Source organism: Meriones unguiculatus, chromosome 3 (assembly GCF_030254825.1).
Source record: "Meriones unguiculatus strain TT.TT164.6M chromosome 3, Bangor_MerUng_6.1, whole genome shotgun sequence".
Lineage (NCBI taxonomy): Eukaryota > Metazoa > Chordata > Mammalia > Rodentia > Muridae > Meriones > Meriones unguiculatus.
Genome location: NC_083351.1, coordinates 54333105 through 54348764, shown reverse-complemented (window position 1 = coordinate 54348764; position 15660 = coordinate 54333105). Strand labels below are relative to the sequence as shown.

Genomic DNA, 15660 nt, shown 5'->3' with positions numbered 1-15660 from the left:
CCCCACCAGAGACCTGGTCTGGATTTCTTACCCTTTCCAATGGTTCCTACATTCTCAGCATGACCCCCTGCCTCCTTTCTTCCCCCAGGAACACTGGCTTCTTTTCGGAGAACGTCTCTTTCTTTTCCATTCTGAGTAATCACAAGAGCTAGCTGGCCTGGAAGGGGTGGACCCATCAGATTGGCCAGTCCTTGCTCTCAGTTGTTTTTCAGTGGGTTGATTAAAGCACCATAAATATCTTGCCCCTCGTTGCTGGCATGAACCTTGCTTTTTTTTGTCCCAAAATTTTGCATTGTATTTATAAAGCTAAACTGAAAACGACTGCTAATCTGGTGGCCATATTTTACACAGGTGTGAGAGTTGCCCGGTGAGGGGAATTGGTGAAATAGTGACCTTCATTTAGGTACTCTCTCCTTCAAAGTAGGTGGTGTCTTTGGAGTATGTCTTTCCTCCACGATGAGCTGAGGAGATGGATTGCATGAAATGGCCCAAAGATCTCCAAGTATTCTCAAAGAATGGCTTCCTGGCAGATTATGGCCAATCCATCCCATTTCTACTTAGGCAAAATATCAGACCCCCCTTATCACTACTAGGTGCAAACAGGGGTTAATTTGTACCTCTGTCAAGGCACTAACCCTCTCCTGAGCTGGCCTACCTGCTCAAGAGAACAGGTAATACCTTGAACTTGACCTCAACAGTTGATTCTTAGCCTGACTAGTGGGTTCACTGAACATCCCCGAGGAAGTCCATATCCTTCTTCTGGCCACTGGAGGGTGGAGCTCGCAGAGCTCAGCCTTGGGTTTCAATCGCCCAGGCAATCTGGTTATCATTTAGTTTAGTGAGCTTCACGTTGATGGGAAAAGGGAGGGTTCATCTGAGAACTATTTTTATGTTTATGGTTACCGACTCATTAGAGGAGATTTTTATTTATTTTTCCTATAGCGTGGGTTGGAGTTGGGGGGGGGGGGTGAAGACAACTTTGAAGGGTGAAACCTCGGTTCTCAATATCTGCCTTTTTCTGTTCACTCTCATCCCACCACATAGCAGCTTCGGCCTCATGGGGAGTGGGTCTCAGCGGAGTGTGTGTGTGTGTGTGTGTGTGTGTGTGCAGTAAGGAGGACAAAGGCTTACAACACAATCAGAAGGGCGGCTCTGGCCTGTGGGCTCAGGTCCTAGGCCGAAGCTCCGAAGACATCCCAGGCCCTTAATTACAGTGTCTCCTAGAACAGCCCGGCTTCTGCTCATTGCTGGTGCCAGCCTGTATTCAAAATGCAAGAAGCGCCTCTGTGTCCATCCGGCATTGTGCTGGGAACCCTGTACCAGGAGCCCTCCATTAGTTAGCCTTGCCAGGCAGTTGTGCCCGGGTACTTCATGCTAGCCTTCCTGACCTGTCTCCTTACCACAGCTCTAGGGAGAAAGCTTTCTTGATTTTTTGAAAAAAAGAGAAGCGAGTTTGCAGGTCTCTTTTGGTTCTCTTTGCGCGCTATAGGGTCAGTGGCCAACTAATCTTAAGCTATGTGTTCACTGCTGGGCCTGATGCTCTGACCTGCAGCAGGCAGACACAGAGAGGAATTCTCTGTCCGGTAGGGTAGAGCACAATGGGGGGACGAGACAGGAGCCAAGGGTTTTTACATTGGCATAGTCCATCTCCTTTAAAGTGTATTTTGGCAGAAGGGCATCAAGGGTTTCACCAAAGACCTGAAAAACCCTGAGCCCCGACTGGAGGACCCGAGCAGATCTTTACTTCCATAACCGACTGCCAGCCGCCAGGCCGGCTGAGCCCCTATGCGACCAGCCACGTCTGGGGCGGATATAAGGTCCCTCTTGCCTTGGTTAGGCCCCCATGGGCTCAGAAGTCTCCTGCGCTGGGGCAATTTCTGCCCTTCCAGGATGAAGGCAGAGCTTGGGCTATCCCTAGCTTCAAAGACTGCTTTCAAAGGAGGATGAGGTGGGTTATAAAGGGAATTGAAGAAATAGGAAAGTGTCTTGGCTCCGCGCTCAAGCTCAGGCTTCCAGGGCCAGAACCCGCTTGCAGCAAGAGTGCTGGCCTGGGCCCATTACGCGCCCTGTGCTTTTTCTGTAACCGTGGTGGCTTCTTTCTCAGGCTGCCCTGACCGTGAAGAAGGCGGCGGCGCCGAGGACTTGACCTTTACTGTGCCAGCGAAGAGCCCTAAGGAGCGGGAGGAGGACTCTCTGCCACCCCGGAGCAGCCCAGACGATCCGCGCAGGCTGGGCCTCTCGCCCCTGTCCCCGGTGTCTTCTGCGGGGACACGGGCTTCTGGGCCTGGAAACAAAGCCCCAAGTACGGCCTTCACAGCCTACCCAGCCCCTCAGGGCTAGGGCGGGCTTCCCGAGGCCCCCTCCTCTCGCCAGAGCCCAGCCACCCTCGGCCTGGGTGCTAGCCGGTGCCAGGCGGTCGCGGGCGGTGCTGAGCTCCCGAGAGCGGGGCGCTATCCCCCCCCAACCCCCGGGGCGTCCGAGGACGGCTTTCCTGCCCCCGGGGGTCCATCCCGCGTCAGCTCCGGCCTTCCAGGGCGGAAGCGCCAGGGACAGCAAAACACGGCTTCTCTCCAGCCCCGTCTCAAAAACCCCCTTCTCAAGAAAAGGCTCCTGTCAAGTTTTATTTCCCTTTGAAAAAGAAAAAAATTAAAAAAGAAATCACCTTCCACGCGGCCAGGAATTAAGACCAGGGGAGATGGAACGCGCGAGGGTTCTCCTGGGGACGGCGGGAGGGGCGGGGCGGAGAAGGGGGCACCCCGGCTCGGTGGCCTGTCCCCGGCGGAGCAGCAGGGCCGCAGCCCCGGGGGGGCTCTCCGCGCGCGTCCGCGGCCCTCCCGGTCCACGACCTCGCTCACCGCGGCGGCTCCTCCGCCTGCCGCCCTGATGCCGTCGGAGCCGGGGGCTGGGGGGCGCCGGGGCGAGGTTCGGGCCTGCGTCTTGAGCAGGGGTGTCGCGTGCCCCCCCAAACCAGGCGCGACCCCCGCGGCTCCCCCCGCCCCGCCCCACGCCTCTCGACGGCTCCCCGAAGCCCGAAGCTCTTAGCCCCCGGCGGAGCCCCCTGTGCCGAGTGGGCCCAGCTCCTCGGCGGGGCCGGACGGGAGCGCGGTGAAATGGGCTGCGGCCGAGCCCTGGCTGCCCTCGCGTCGGAATTTTTCTGCGCAAGCATCACCTCCCCTCCCCTAGCCCCACATTAAGCGGCGGGCACCTCATCCGTCGGCTCGAGGTAGCCGCGTGGGGACCGAGCGGCCACTTCCATACGGGACGAAGCCAGGTTTTTATTCACCCGGCGGCCGAACAGATGAAAACTTAATTAGCGTGCCTGTCTAAATCCCGGGCAGGCATAAATCTCGCCAGGCCTTTTGGGGAAGGCCGCATCTTTGCTTATGAAAAATGGGACGCAAGCAACTCGCTGCACGGTTCCCCCGGTTCTGCAGGTCTTGGGGCTGCTGACACGCATTCGATCAAGTTTAAAGGAGTGCGCATAAATCAGCAATCCCCCAGCGCCTCTTCAGCCGAGGTTCACAAGCCCAGAAGGGCGCCTAGGAACCCCCATCAGGAGATTAGTAGTCCTGGGCAACCTTCCTCACAGCTCCTAAACCGGGGAATTCACCCACCCCAAAGCCCAGCAGAGCGAGCGCCACTTATCTGTTATCTGGCCGTTACTCCTACACAAACACAACATCCTCCGCTGAAGGGCGCAGCGGCTCTCTCACAAAGCATTTAAATTAGGCTGAGGATTTAAAAGTGAATGGTTTCCCCCTTTTGTCCCTACCTGTGTTTGATTTTTAAAAATCTTACGTTAATTAAAAAAAAAAATTGGCGTTAGCTCGGCGTCAGGCGTAAATACTTAGTGAAATGCACAGAGACGTTTTACAAGCGTCCACTTAAAGCTACTTAATAAATCTGACAGGATTGCGAGCAGATGGAAAGGGTCATTTTTTCAAGTCCCATATTTATAATTTTTTTATTCGGGAACTTTTCTTTATAGAAAAAAAATAGTTGAATGAGAGTTTCAACATCATTATTCATGGTTCAGTGTCTGCCATTATTGCGCGTGTTTTTTTTTTTTTTTTTTTTCAGGGAGAGGCCAGTGTTCTCCTGTCTTTGTTCTATAGGTTTTGGGCTGGTTGCTGTTTAAAAAACTGAGAAGCCTCCAGGCATGGTAGCACACTCCTTTAATCCCAGCACTCTGGAGACAGAGGCAGGTGAATCTCTGAGTTCGAGGCTAGCATGGTCTATAGGGTGAGTTCCAGGACAGAGAAACTCTATCTCAAAAAAATAAAACAACAACAACAACAGTAAAATATAAAACCTAAGACGTCATTATAATTCACAACCACCTCAACTACTCTAGCAAATCCATGGCCATTTTAAATAAAAAGGAGAGTTAGGTGAGACTGAAATTATCAACAACCATTTCAGAACTAAAGAGAGGTGCACCCTGACATCTCTGAGAGAGAGAGAGACAGAGACAGAGAGACAGAGAGACTTTACCCAGAACTCCTGCAGAAGCAGTGGCTTTCCAAAGGGGCAACATTCCATCTGCAGAGCTGCTGTTGGCCTCTTTCCTAGGCCGTAGGCTCAGAATATTTCTTACATCTAAAGAAAAATATCTCCCTTCAACAGAAGACTTCTCTTTGGAGCAGTTCATAAACAGTGTTTGATCCAGCTCGGAGGGGGAATTTCCAATACTTTAAACATGTTGGAGACGTCATTAACTTTGCTTGATGGTAGTTCATTTGGAACTGGGTTGTGACACCAGGTGCTGGGTGGTGGGTCCGAAGCAGTGTTTTTCATCTGTTTCCACAAATGGTTGAAAATCCTCAGGGTAGGAAAAAAAAAATATGATCAGCACTCTCCAAGGCCATCTGACATGTATGTTTCAGGACCATCCTTTGTTGAAACAGCTTCATATTCTTTCCATAACTCTTCATCTATAAAGATATAAAGAAGCTCTTCTTTATAAGTCTTCAGGCGAAGCTGAAGATGTTTCCATCCTCTGGTATTGTCATTGGCCAATATTATTTTCCACCAAATGATGAATCCGGTTCTCCCATTCACTATTATTTTCTTCTAACATAAAGACAAAATTAATCTGCACCTGAAAATTCAAATTTCAAAAGATACTGGTTCCATCAACCTTTTAATATGTGCGTACACAAAGGATTTGACAAAAACCCTCACATCATCCTACGTGTATATTAAACACATGAACACACTATTATTTATGACTCTGAAAAACCACATCTTATGTTGCTGGGGGTTTATGAACAGTAGCTACAGTATTGACTGTTAATACAGTTTTGATGGTGGTTGTTAATATTAAGCATATTCATTCCTCCCACAAACCGAACGGTAGCTTTTCAGGCATCGATACAAGCGCACACCACCCTGGAGCAATCTCAGCCCTCATCTGTCCAGGATCACTTTCCTTCTGCATCCGCATTGTGACCATTTTGTAGATGAAATATTTAAGTTCTCCCACTGACTTCTCAAAGAGGTGGATTTCTTTGAGCTTCAGAAAGGTAACTCTAGAACTCTAGAGTTAGGAAGGTATGTGAAAGTTTTTATTTGCCGTAAAGATTCCCAGATAGTTCTAATTGAGGTCACAGACCACCTTGAAGGGTGAGGGCCTGGAAAGAACGGTTATTTAAGAACACCTCTTGGACTGTAACAAACGTGGACGGCTTTAAAACAGATCTGCAGAAATCTGATGCACACAGCAAGCGGCTGTGAGGACAAATTAAGGCTGGCCATTAAAAAAAGGAAGCAAAATTTGCCGCGTAAGGAGCATTTTACCTCAGCTCTAGAAACCACCTTAAATTACAGTGTCTTCAGTCATCGGCAAAGAATAATACTGCATCTGTACAAATTCTACAATTATATACACAGGCACAGAAACGCTGGTAGGCAAATATATACACTTATAAACATATGTTATATATTAACATATATACAAGCACATGTATAATTTACATAATTATAATTCATATTCAAATATTCTCCTTTTGGAGCCAAAAATTATGAGTATTAAATCTCTAAACAAGTCAAGGAAGTTAAGAGAGCTTCAGTTCCCTGGAAGGTGAAGAACTACAATGAAGCTTGTCAACACGAGGTGGCGCCCTTGATCTACGAATGTGGCTGAGGCCAATTCATGAGCTGTCAAAAGTCAAGGTCACAAATTGTCTTTTTTCGTCAAGGTCAAGGTTTAAGGCCTTTCCTAGTCCTGTCATTTCAACAAATACCAAAAACCTGTCCTTTCAGTCACATGCAGACTTAAGAGCAGATTTTAAATTACGACAGTCTAGGCATTGCTGATACCCAACAACTGGTTTTCATTTGCCACAGGGAGCCTGGGAACTCACACTATCTCTCTCTCCTTCCCTTTCTCTCCCTTTCAGAATACCTGACACTCTCATCTCCTTGAAGCCTTTTCATTTGTAGGCTTTTAGTTATGTGAGATTTTTTTTTCCCTTCTCATAAAAAAATTTTTTTTAAAAGTTGAATAATGATAGAGAAGAATGGTCCTCGGCTCGTATAAGACAAACCTGCTTGTTTTCTTTCTGCGCAGTGCAAGTTCCGCATAGAAAAGCACTCGAGTGTCTCCTTCAAATTTTAATGGCAGTGATTATTTTATTAACAATTAATATCACTATCTACAGATCTAAGTTTTCATTTTTTTAGTAGAAGTATGTGAAAAGCAGGTGCACAGATACATTTTCACAGTGTGCCGAATGTCTTTATTTACAAGATAGCATTTATAGTGAATATGAACAAAACGAGTGTGTGAATTGAAATGATTGCTTAATTAAAAATGTGCTGTGAAGATGAATTCCTAAACTTTCTAATGCGTTCTCCTAACATAATAAACAAGGAAAAATACTAATCCTTGAGTAGATTAAAATATAGACTGTAGACATCTAGACGTTTTGGGGGGGGGAACGGGTTTCCATTTTGAGTTAAGTTCTTTTAAGTTAAAAAGGAAAAATGTTGTGCCTAGCCGAATGTTGAGCTAGTATCGGAAAATGCCAATTTGATTTTTTCATAAGACAGAGTAGGTTTCTTTTAAACCCATATTAGGGAGGGACCTTCCAGGAGATGGGGCGCTTCGGATCATCTGGTGGGGGTTAAACATTTTAAAAATTACAAGTCCTATGGAAAAATCCCTGACACTGGGTTAATCCAAATGCCACCGACAAGTTTGCTGTAGGTAATCAAAAGGTGTTTCCAGAAGTTCATTACCTACCCAGGGTTCCCTTGTAGCACCAAGGGTCTAGCTGGCCGTGTTTACTACCAAGAAATCGATCCTTGGATGAGCATTCTCTCCTCTCTCCCTTCCTAGCAACAGTTCAAGATCACATTTTTGGTGCCTTCCTCCCCTCTAAGCCTACACAGGAAGCATTTTTCAGAACGAACAACGGTAGGACTCTCAAGAAGGTTTACCTGAGCAGGCACTTAACATGCAAAGGGGAAGCCAGACAGACGGCGGCGTCAAAACAGGCTCGTTTCTGTCATCAGTTTTCAGATTAGTACCACCTAGCACAGTATCCTAAAATATAATGGTCACATAAATACTTACAAGATTTGAGTAACTTCGTAATTTATCTGAAATTGTGTGTTTTAGGGGCTGATGAGTTGTTGACTCTAGAGTTTGTCATTTAACGGTCTGGTGGGGTTGTCGGGAGAACTGGCAGTTTTTACCATTTCTCAAGGTTTTTGGGTTTTTTGTTTGTTTGTTTGTTTGTTTGTTTTTAAGTGGATTCCATTGAAGAGAAAGAGATTCTCCTTAGGAGAGCGAAATGTCAGTGTCTCTCTCTTTCCGATTCTTCAGTTCTTTTTTTTAATTAATCATTATTAGCTGGGCAAAGAAACGAGTTCCTAAGTTTCTTCAAGCTGCCCCTTGCTCCGCCTTTTAATCCATTAACTAGTGGTCTTCAGCTTATTGATGACTTTCTTTTCTTTGACCCTCCTGTTCTGGAACCAGATCGTGACTTGCCTCTCCGAGAGGTTCGTCGTGGCTGATATCCTCCTGCGTTTGTCCTTGGTAATGAATTTGTTCGTGGCGTACTCTCTCTCGAGTTCTTTCAACTGCACCTTAGTGTAGGGGACCCGCTTCTTTCTCCCCCTCCTGTAGGAGCTGGCGTCCGAGGGATGGGAGACCACGTCTGCAAGATAAGGGAGAGGGCGGATTACCCCGGGAGCCGACCTGAGCCGGGGCGCGGGCGGGCGGCAGCTCGGGGAGCCGCCGGCCTGGCAGCTCCAGTCCCGCCTTTTCCCCAAGCCCCGGGCGTTAGCAGGGTGGGTGGGGGGACGGTGAGTCGTGGGTTGAGATGGAGCGGCCCAGGGTCCCGGTGGCCACCCCAGCGGGGCGGTCCACACCTTGGCGCTCGACAGGGCTCCCCTCAGCCCGCCCCAGCACGCCAGGCTCCTGCCGCGAAGCCTCTCGCAGAAACCCAGCGGGGACGGTTTGGTGAGGGCTCCAGAGCGAGTCTATTTCTGGCCTGGGAGTCAGTGTCAAGGGCCTGGGAGGGTGGGGCACGTGGGGAGAAGGGGGCCGCCGGGGTTGGAACCCACAGCTGCCTCCCGGGCGCCCCTCGGGGAAGGAGGACAGGCTCGACCTGGGGCCAGCCGGGGCAGGCTCCCAGGGGTGCGGGATGGCTAGGGCAGGCCGGGCCGGGCCGGGGAGAGCGCAGGGGGAACAACCGGGTGATCCCGGGAGGGGGGCTGAGGGGGGGACGGGAGCCGTGGAGAAGCCGGGGGAAAGCCGGAAGGACAGGGGCTGGAGAGGGGGCGCCATTTACCGGGCAGAGTGGACTTCCAGAGGTGGGGAGGCTGCGTCTGCTCTTTGGGGCAGTACATTTGGCCGTTCCAGCCGTTGGGCAGCGCCCAGGGCTGGTAGCTCTCCATGGAGAGCCCCAGGGGCTCGTGGCGAGACTCGCCGGGCCCCCCGAGCCCCGGGACCACCGGCATATCCAGGTAGCCGGGCACCGGCTGGTGGTGGTGGTAAGGCCCGGCCGCGTAGCCCTGGTGGTAGAAGGCGAACTCCTTGGCGCGGGAGCCGAAGTCGTCGGCCGCGGGGCCGCCGGCGGGGTCCACGTACTTGTCGGCGAAGGCGGCGGCGGCGGCGGCCGAGCCGGGCTGCGCGCACGACTTGATGGCGTTGGGGTGCGGGCCCATGCGGGCGCACGGGTAGTAGCCGCCGCCGAAGTAGCCGTAGGGCAGCGCCGCGGGGCCCGACGAGCTCTGCGCCGCCGCCGAGCAGGGGCTGCACTGCTTGGCCGCCTCGGCCCCCGCCGGCCCCGCCGGCCCCGGGGCTCCCGAGGACGACGCGGCGGCGGCGGCGGCGGCCGCGGCCGCGGCGGCGGCGGCGGCGGCGGCGGCGGACGGGGGCGCCTCCCCCGGGGCCCCGCTGTAGGCGGCGGCGGCGGCGCCGGGCGCCAGGGGCGCGGGGTGCGCCATCAGGTTGCGGCACTGGTTGGCCGCGGCGGCAGCGGCGGCGGCGGCGGCCGCGGCCACCGAGAAGTTGCCCCCCGCGGCCGCCGCCGCCGCCGCCGGGTGGGGGAAGCCCCCGCCCCCGGCTCCCGCCGCCGCCGCCGCCGCCGCCGCCGCCGCGGCCGCCGCGGCCCCTTCCATGTTCTTGTTGAGCTCGTCGGCCACCAGGCCGCCGCCGTTGTCGTAGAGGAACATGACGGTGGGCTCGATCCAGCGGGGGTGGAGGAGCACGGAGGCTGTCATAGCCCGAGCCGCATGGAGGAGACCCCGGTGGCGCTGTTTTAAAAAGCCCCCACGAAGTGAAGAGCGCGCGGCGCGGGGCCGGGGCCCGGGCGAGGGGGGCGGGTCGCGCCCCGCGGGGTCGCGCCAGGCGGCCGCCCATTGGCCCGCCCCCCGGCCCGCCCCCCGGCGTATGCAAAGCGGGCGGCTCCGGCCCGGGCTCCGCGCTGGGCCCCGCCGTCCCCGCCGCCCGCCGCCGCCGCCGCCGCCGCCGCCGCCGCCCGCCCGCGCCGCTCCTCCGCGCCAGCGCCCTTCGCGCGGCCGTCACCCACGGGGAGGGCGGGGGGGGGTCGGGCGGGAGGGGCGGGGCGGGGGGCGCGGGGAACCCCATTCCCCTCCCCGGACCCCGACCCCTTACCCGGACCCCGATCCCCTCCCCAGAGCCCGACCCCTTTTCCACACCCCATCCCCTCCCCGGGCCCCGATCCCCTCTCCCGGACCCCGATTCCCTTCCCGGACCCCGATCTCCTCCCCGGACCCCGACCCCTTCCCCAGCCTCACCGGGGACCGGGGCGTCGCGCGGAGGTGGGGAGGGGCCCTGGGCGCCCGCGGTTGGGGTGCAAGCCGGGGTGGCGGGCGGGGGACGAGCCAGGTAGATTCTGCAGTGGCCACGGAGGAGCGTTTGGCTCTGGAGGGCCCTCCCGGCCCGGTGCGTTTTGGGAGCCTCTGGGGCTGGTTTCTTTCCAGGGATGGACGCGTCCTTCGGCAGCCAGACCCTATGGGGACGAGCTTTGGCCTCGTCGAGATTCGGCTCCTACCCGGCCCCCACCCCTGGGGAACAAGGGCAGGGCGTTTGTTTCCTGTCGGTTCCTGCCAGGAGTCCCGGGACGCTGGGCTGGGAAGCTCCAGCCGCGTTTATTTAGGAGCTCCCTTCCCCGAGTGTCAGGCCCTGGAGGACAATTTCAATTAGGCCCACAGGCTGAGACTATCAGAACAGCTAATCGCATCTGTCTGCCCCCTTCGCGAATTCACACACACACACACACACACACACACACACACACACACACTGCCACACTCTCCCACTTGTGTGTACAGCTCGCTATCCCTGCCGGTGCGGCAGCTCTTCTTCCTTGTGTGCAGAGAATTTCAGATGAAGAAAGCAAGCCCCATCCCCTCATGCTCCTGTCTCACGCGTCCGCGTCCGGCTGCCTTTTCCTGAAGGGGCGTGAGAGGAACAGGCCCAGCTGGGCTCCCAGGAACTCCAGCTCGGGTTCTAAGCCTAAGAGCCATTCCGTAACGTAGATCCCTGGAGTTGGACAAGACTCTCTAGACATCTGGGGACCCACGGTTGCGTTCCATGTGGGGGAAAGAGAGAAAGAGGATTTCTGGGGTCGCGTAGCGCCTTTCCTCTCGGTAGGAGCTCAGCCTGCAGTGGGTTCGAGCATCGGAACCAGTGTGCACCCGGGAGCTCGGCGGGGTGTTTGTACTGGAAAAGCCATTTGCAGTTGCAGGGTTTTGGTGAAGGATTTTGGGGACCCCCCCTCCACCATCTGATTGTACAACTGTGACCTGGTCAGATGTCCCGAGGGAAACAAATGGTCAAAGTGAAAGTGGGTGCATTCTGGAGTTCTGTATTCCCTTTGGTCTCAGAGGCTCTGGTAGGCAGCCAGACTGCCTATCCTCTGGTCCCAGCTTGTAGATTTAGCCCTAAGCTAGGACACCACACATGCCATCCCATTTATCTTCTGCTCTGTAAGCCCCTTGGACTTCTGGCAAGATTGGTTCCAATAAGGCTGGGCTCAGGCTTTTATCTGCTTAGATTCTGGGTTTGTTCTGACTAATGTTAAGTGTCGCCCAATAAAACCTTCCCTGATCCCCACACCCAATTCTCCCCCCAACCCAGTGTCCCTCCTGACTTTTTAGCAGTCCTGGGTAAATAGTGATTTGCCCCCACTTTACCTAGCTTCTCACCGGCTGGCCCTTTGCAGGCTAAGGAAGCAACCTCTGCAAAGACTTGATTTTTGTGGTCACTTGCAGCCCCCTTTCATCCATCCCCCAACTCCTTCCTCCCTCTAAGTGGCATTGTAAAACTCAACAGTGACAAAGAGACAAAGTAAGGTTCCAGGCTCCGATTCTTGGAGACCTGAGGGCTTGAGGGCAGTTTACATACGGGTCAGACGCGGCTGGAGGCCAAGGTCAAGTTGAAAGTTGCTGTCTAGTCAGCGTGAGAAACTGCAATGAAAGCCTGGAGGCCGGCCGCCCACCTCCCCTCACTCTCAATTTTCCGATCTTTTGCCGTTCTGGTTTCTGGCTCTGTTTGGTTTCTCGGCATCATTTTTTTTTTTTTAACTCTCTTTGTGGAGTTTTGGGGGCGGTGTTTACAGACTGGACCGGTCCTCTCCGTCGCTGCCCTGCTCTTAGCTGGGTTTCCGAGCCTCTTGAAGAAGTGTTCCAACTAGATTGGGGGGGGGGGGACAAAAACGAAAACGCAACGCGGGAAGCCCCCGCCACCAGTCCATCGCTGGCAGTGGCTGCATTGCTGGTCCACACAGCAGCCAAGAGCAGCTCCACATTCTCTCCCCTCTTCCTCCTCCCCAGTTCACTGGAGCCGGGAGCCCTGCGCGCAGGGGAAGGGCCTCAGCTCTACACACTGCCAAAGTCGGCTGGGTCCCTCCGCTCCAAAAATGGTGAGAAGGGAGCTCATCTTTTTTTCACTGAGGAGCCAGAAGCAGGTTTGTCTGGGAAGAATGGAGCGAGGGCGGGGGGAGGCTTTAGCATCTTGAATTCACTTTGCTTGGCTTCTTACCCGTGGCCTCCCCACCGTGGAGGGGCTTTGGATCTTAATTACTGAGGTTTATGTTTTCTTATCAACTTGAAAGAGATAGGGGGAGAAAGAACCCTCAAGACTGGATCATTTAGAGAAAGCAGCCTCTTTGTTCTCTTCCTGTCTTAAATCTCATACACGGGTGGGATTTTTTTTTCTACTAGGCATTTGTCAGTGGCATCTTGGCATATCTGACTCTTTTCCCCTCCTCTGGGTTGTGTCTTCACTGTTTTTAAATGTTTGCATGCCTTGCTTGTTACTGATCTCTAGGCATCACTGGAAATTGTTTCTAGAATTAGAATAAACTCTCAGAATGGTTTTGGGTAGGACTTTCTACTTACTTCAAAACAAAAACAATCCCTCAGTCTTTCAAAGAGGGAGAGAAGAGATTCATTAACGGTTTCTTCTGTAATGCTCCAGGCAGTGCTACACCAGCTTGGTGTGGGAAAAGAACGGCCAGAAGATGAAGACTGGCTCTTGGGAAGCCAGCAGTCTCTTCCAGTGTCCTTCCTCGGTTCCCAAAGGCACAGGCAAAATTTGCTTGCCTGCCCAGCCTGCTGGGCCTGCCTTCCTGAGCTCCTTTTGTCTCCCAAGCTTAGGATTCTTCTAAGATTTGGCAGAAGCACCAGCAATTTGACAACTTTATCCTTGGGTTCTTCACGGCTTAAGAAAGAGACGTCAGGGCACTCATGGTGAAGTTCAGGGAGCAGTGGCCACTGGAGCTCCGGAGTCCAGCACTGGGCTGGGCTGGAAGTTGGAGAAGTCTCCATTACTGACTGCCCAAGCTTTGGTGCACCCAGATTTCTCAGCAAAGCCCTTCAAGGGCAGCATGGCTACAGCCTTTGTTCGAGGAGTTTCCATAGCTTTTCCTCTGCTCTTGGTTTTCACTAGGGCAAGTTTAGGTCCCTGAGGTTTGACAGCCTCTTGCATCTATGTCACTTGAGATTTTGGCTATATTTTTTTCTTGATAGAGAACTCCTTACCAACCATGGCTACAGGACCCTGGGATGGACCCTAGGCTCCTAGCGTTGGACAAGAAAAGGACAAAGGGAAACCAAGGTCTAATTGAGTTTGATTTTCATTAGCAAATTAAATTTACCTGCTCTCACTTTAACTTGGAGGAGGCTGTCAGCACCGATCTCTGGAACTACTTCTTTGCATTGATCTGGTATTAGGATAAACATTCCTTGCTTGGTTTTAAAGACACTTTGTATTTCGGGGATATTCATGTGTTTCTAATGTATCCAAGCAGCTTTATGAGCTACATTTGCAAGACATCCAAACCCTCTGCTTTCCACCCCAGGCAGGCTTTGGGGCAAAGAGATAGTGGCAAGACAAGAAAGATCCAGAAAGCGGCAGGGAGTTCGGGGAACTGGGAGAGAGGAAGAAGAAATGTATGAAGAAGGCAATTTCCCAGAATCCTCACTGGAGGAGCAGACCATTTGGGAATAAAGAAAGTGGGAAGTTGAGTATTTTGAGGATCCTCAATTCTGTATGCACCCGGGTGAAAGTAGCGCCCTTTTCTACTGTGTGTGTGTGGGGGAGGGGGAATGTTCAGAATTTGGGCTGGCCAGAACACTGGGAAATCTATATCCTTAGTCACTTATTTAAGGTTTTGTTTTAGAGCGGTGCAATAATGAAGTCAAGGAAAGGTTTTGTGCTGTGGGGATAATTTTGGAACACGGGAAGTCACTCTGTACTGTGGTGGCCAAAGACTTGTACTTCAAAATGGAAGTGGGAGGTCAAGAAAGAAAACCGCAGACCTTGCCCCTAAGATCACCTCAGGACGGATTTGAGGAGAGCAAATTATTGGATAAATGGCCCATTCATTGCCTGCTACATCTGACCAAGTACGGCAGAACCAGCCGGGAGCCAGCCATTGGGAAGAGCCTTCTGGAAGGAAAGAGCAGAAATCCAGAGAGAACTCCAGTTCATCACTACTCTGTTTCTCACAGAGTCTCAAAGAAGGGAGAGCCCCCTCCCCTAATTTGCAAGAACTAGCATCAGGTCTCAGGCACCCCTCCTGCCCCGCACTCGACTGATTTAGGTGGTGGGGGAGAGCGCTCCCTGTCCCAGGCGTCCCTGCGCTGCCCTTGACCACATCTGCAAACTCAGCCTAAAGAACCCGAACGTGAGTTGGAAGCAGAGGGACCAAGCTCCCTCACATAAAGACTCGATCTGAAGGAAACCGTTCCTTTCCACAGTGAGCGGCAGGCAGCCTGGCCAGGGCGCTAACTTGCCGGAGGGACTGCAGCGGCCCAAGCCGCTCTGGGAACGAGCTCGCTGCTACTGGGACGGGGTGCTGGGGGAATGCGGTATCCCCTGGCAACCTGGCGCGCTTGCAGCTGGAAAGGACCCCTACCCCAACCCTCGGGTGATGCCCACTGCCTGCTACAAAACAGGAAACCAGCTCCGGGCTGTGGATTCTTTATGTCAACAAATACAGTGAAGACGAAGACATTGGAGAGTTGGAAGGAAGTTGGGGGTTTGCATGCAAGCCTGGTCCTGTTGGGCTCAAGGTTTTCTCCACGACAAATCAGCGCGGAGCCAGGAGAGCTGGCCTACAGGAGTCCTACTTTGTAAGGACTGGTCTGACACTCTAGTTCTGGTCGTGAATTCTTAGTAGGCAAAGCAGCAGAGGAAGAGAAACTCACCAGCAAGGACTTGAAAAGAGGGAACCCAAGACCCCTTCAAGTACACACCGAGGTGTAATCAGATTTTACAGGCACCGTTATATACTGTAACCATAACGATGTGTGTGCCTTCGTAAGCTCACACAGATTCACACGTCAAATGTATACACTGACACAGGCAGGGTGGATGTATGCATAATGTTTTATCACCCCAAGTCCTAAGGGGGAAAAATCACCTTATCAAACCAGCCTGGTGGCCTGGCCGATGCGCGTCCTCTGGTCCCATTCTGATTTCTTCAACCACAGGTCATCCCTCCTGGCTCGGCAAATACTGTAAAGACACCTGTCTTCAGGGGATAGTCAGCAGGCCATCCGCATTTATCTGGTTCCCTAAAAACCTCTGTGTGGCTCTGGGCCCTCTCTGAGCCGTCTGGGCCGGTAGACTGTAAGGAAGCCTCTGGCTGCAGTCCCTTTGTCTGCGGGACTGGA

At 53.2% G+C, this 15660-nt stretch overlaps 1 protein-coding gene across 1 annotated transcript; it reads right to left on the bottom strand.

Moving 5' to 3' along the window:
• Positions 1-7876: 7876 nt before the first annotated feature.
• Hoxa13 (homeobox A13) lies at positions 7877-9841 on the bottom strand. The gene is made up of 2 exons (XM_021632811.2): positions 8802-9841; positions 7877-8165 (listed from the first exon to the last, which is right to left on the bottom strand). Exons 1-2 carry the CDS (start codon positions 9733-9735, stop codon positions 7921-7923), a joined length of 1179 nt encoding a protein of 392 aa, XP_021488486.1. The 5' UTR covers positions 9736-9841; the 3' UTR covers positions 7877-7920.
• Between the last annotated feature and the right edge of the window lie 5819 nt (positions 9842-15660).

Bases quoted from the DNA above. Each gene is read 5' to 3' on its own strand.
- Hoxa13 (XM_021632811.2), bottom strand. From the start codon at position 9,735: ATGACAGCCTCCGTGCTCCTCCACCCCCGCTGGATCGAGCCCACCGTC. The intron at 8,166-8,801 runs GTAAATGGCGCC...CTTATCTTGCAG, and splicing joins CTGGAAGTCCACTCTGCCCG to ACGTGGTCTCCCATCCCTCG.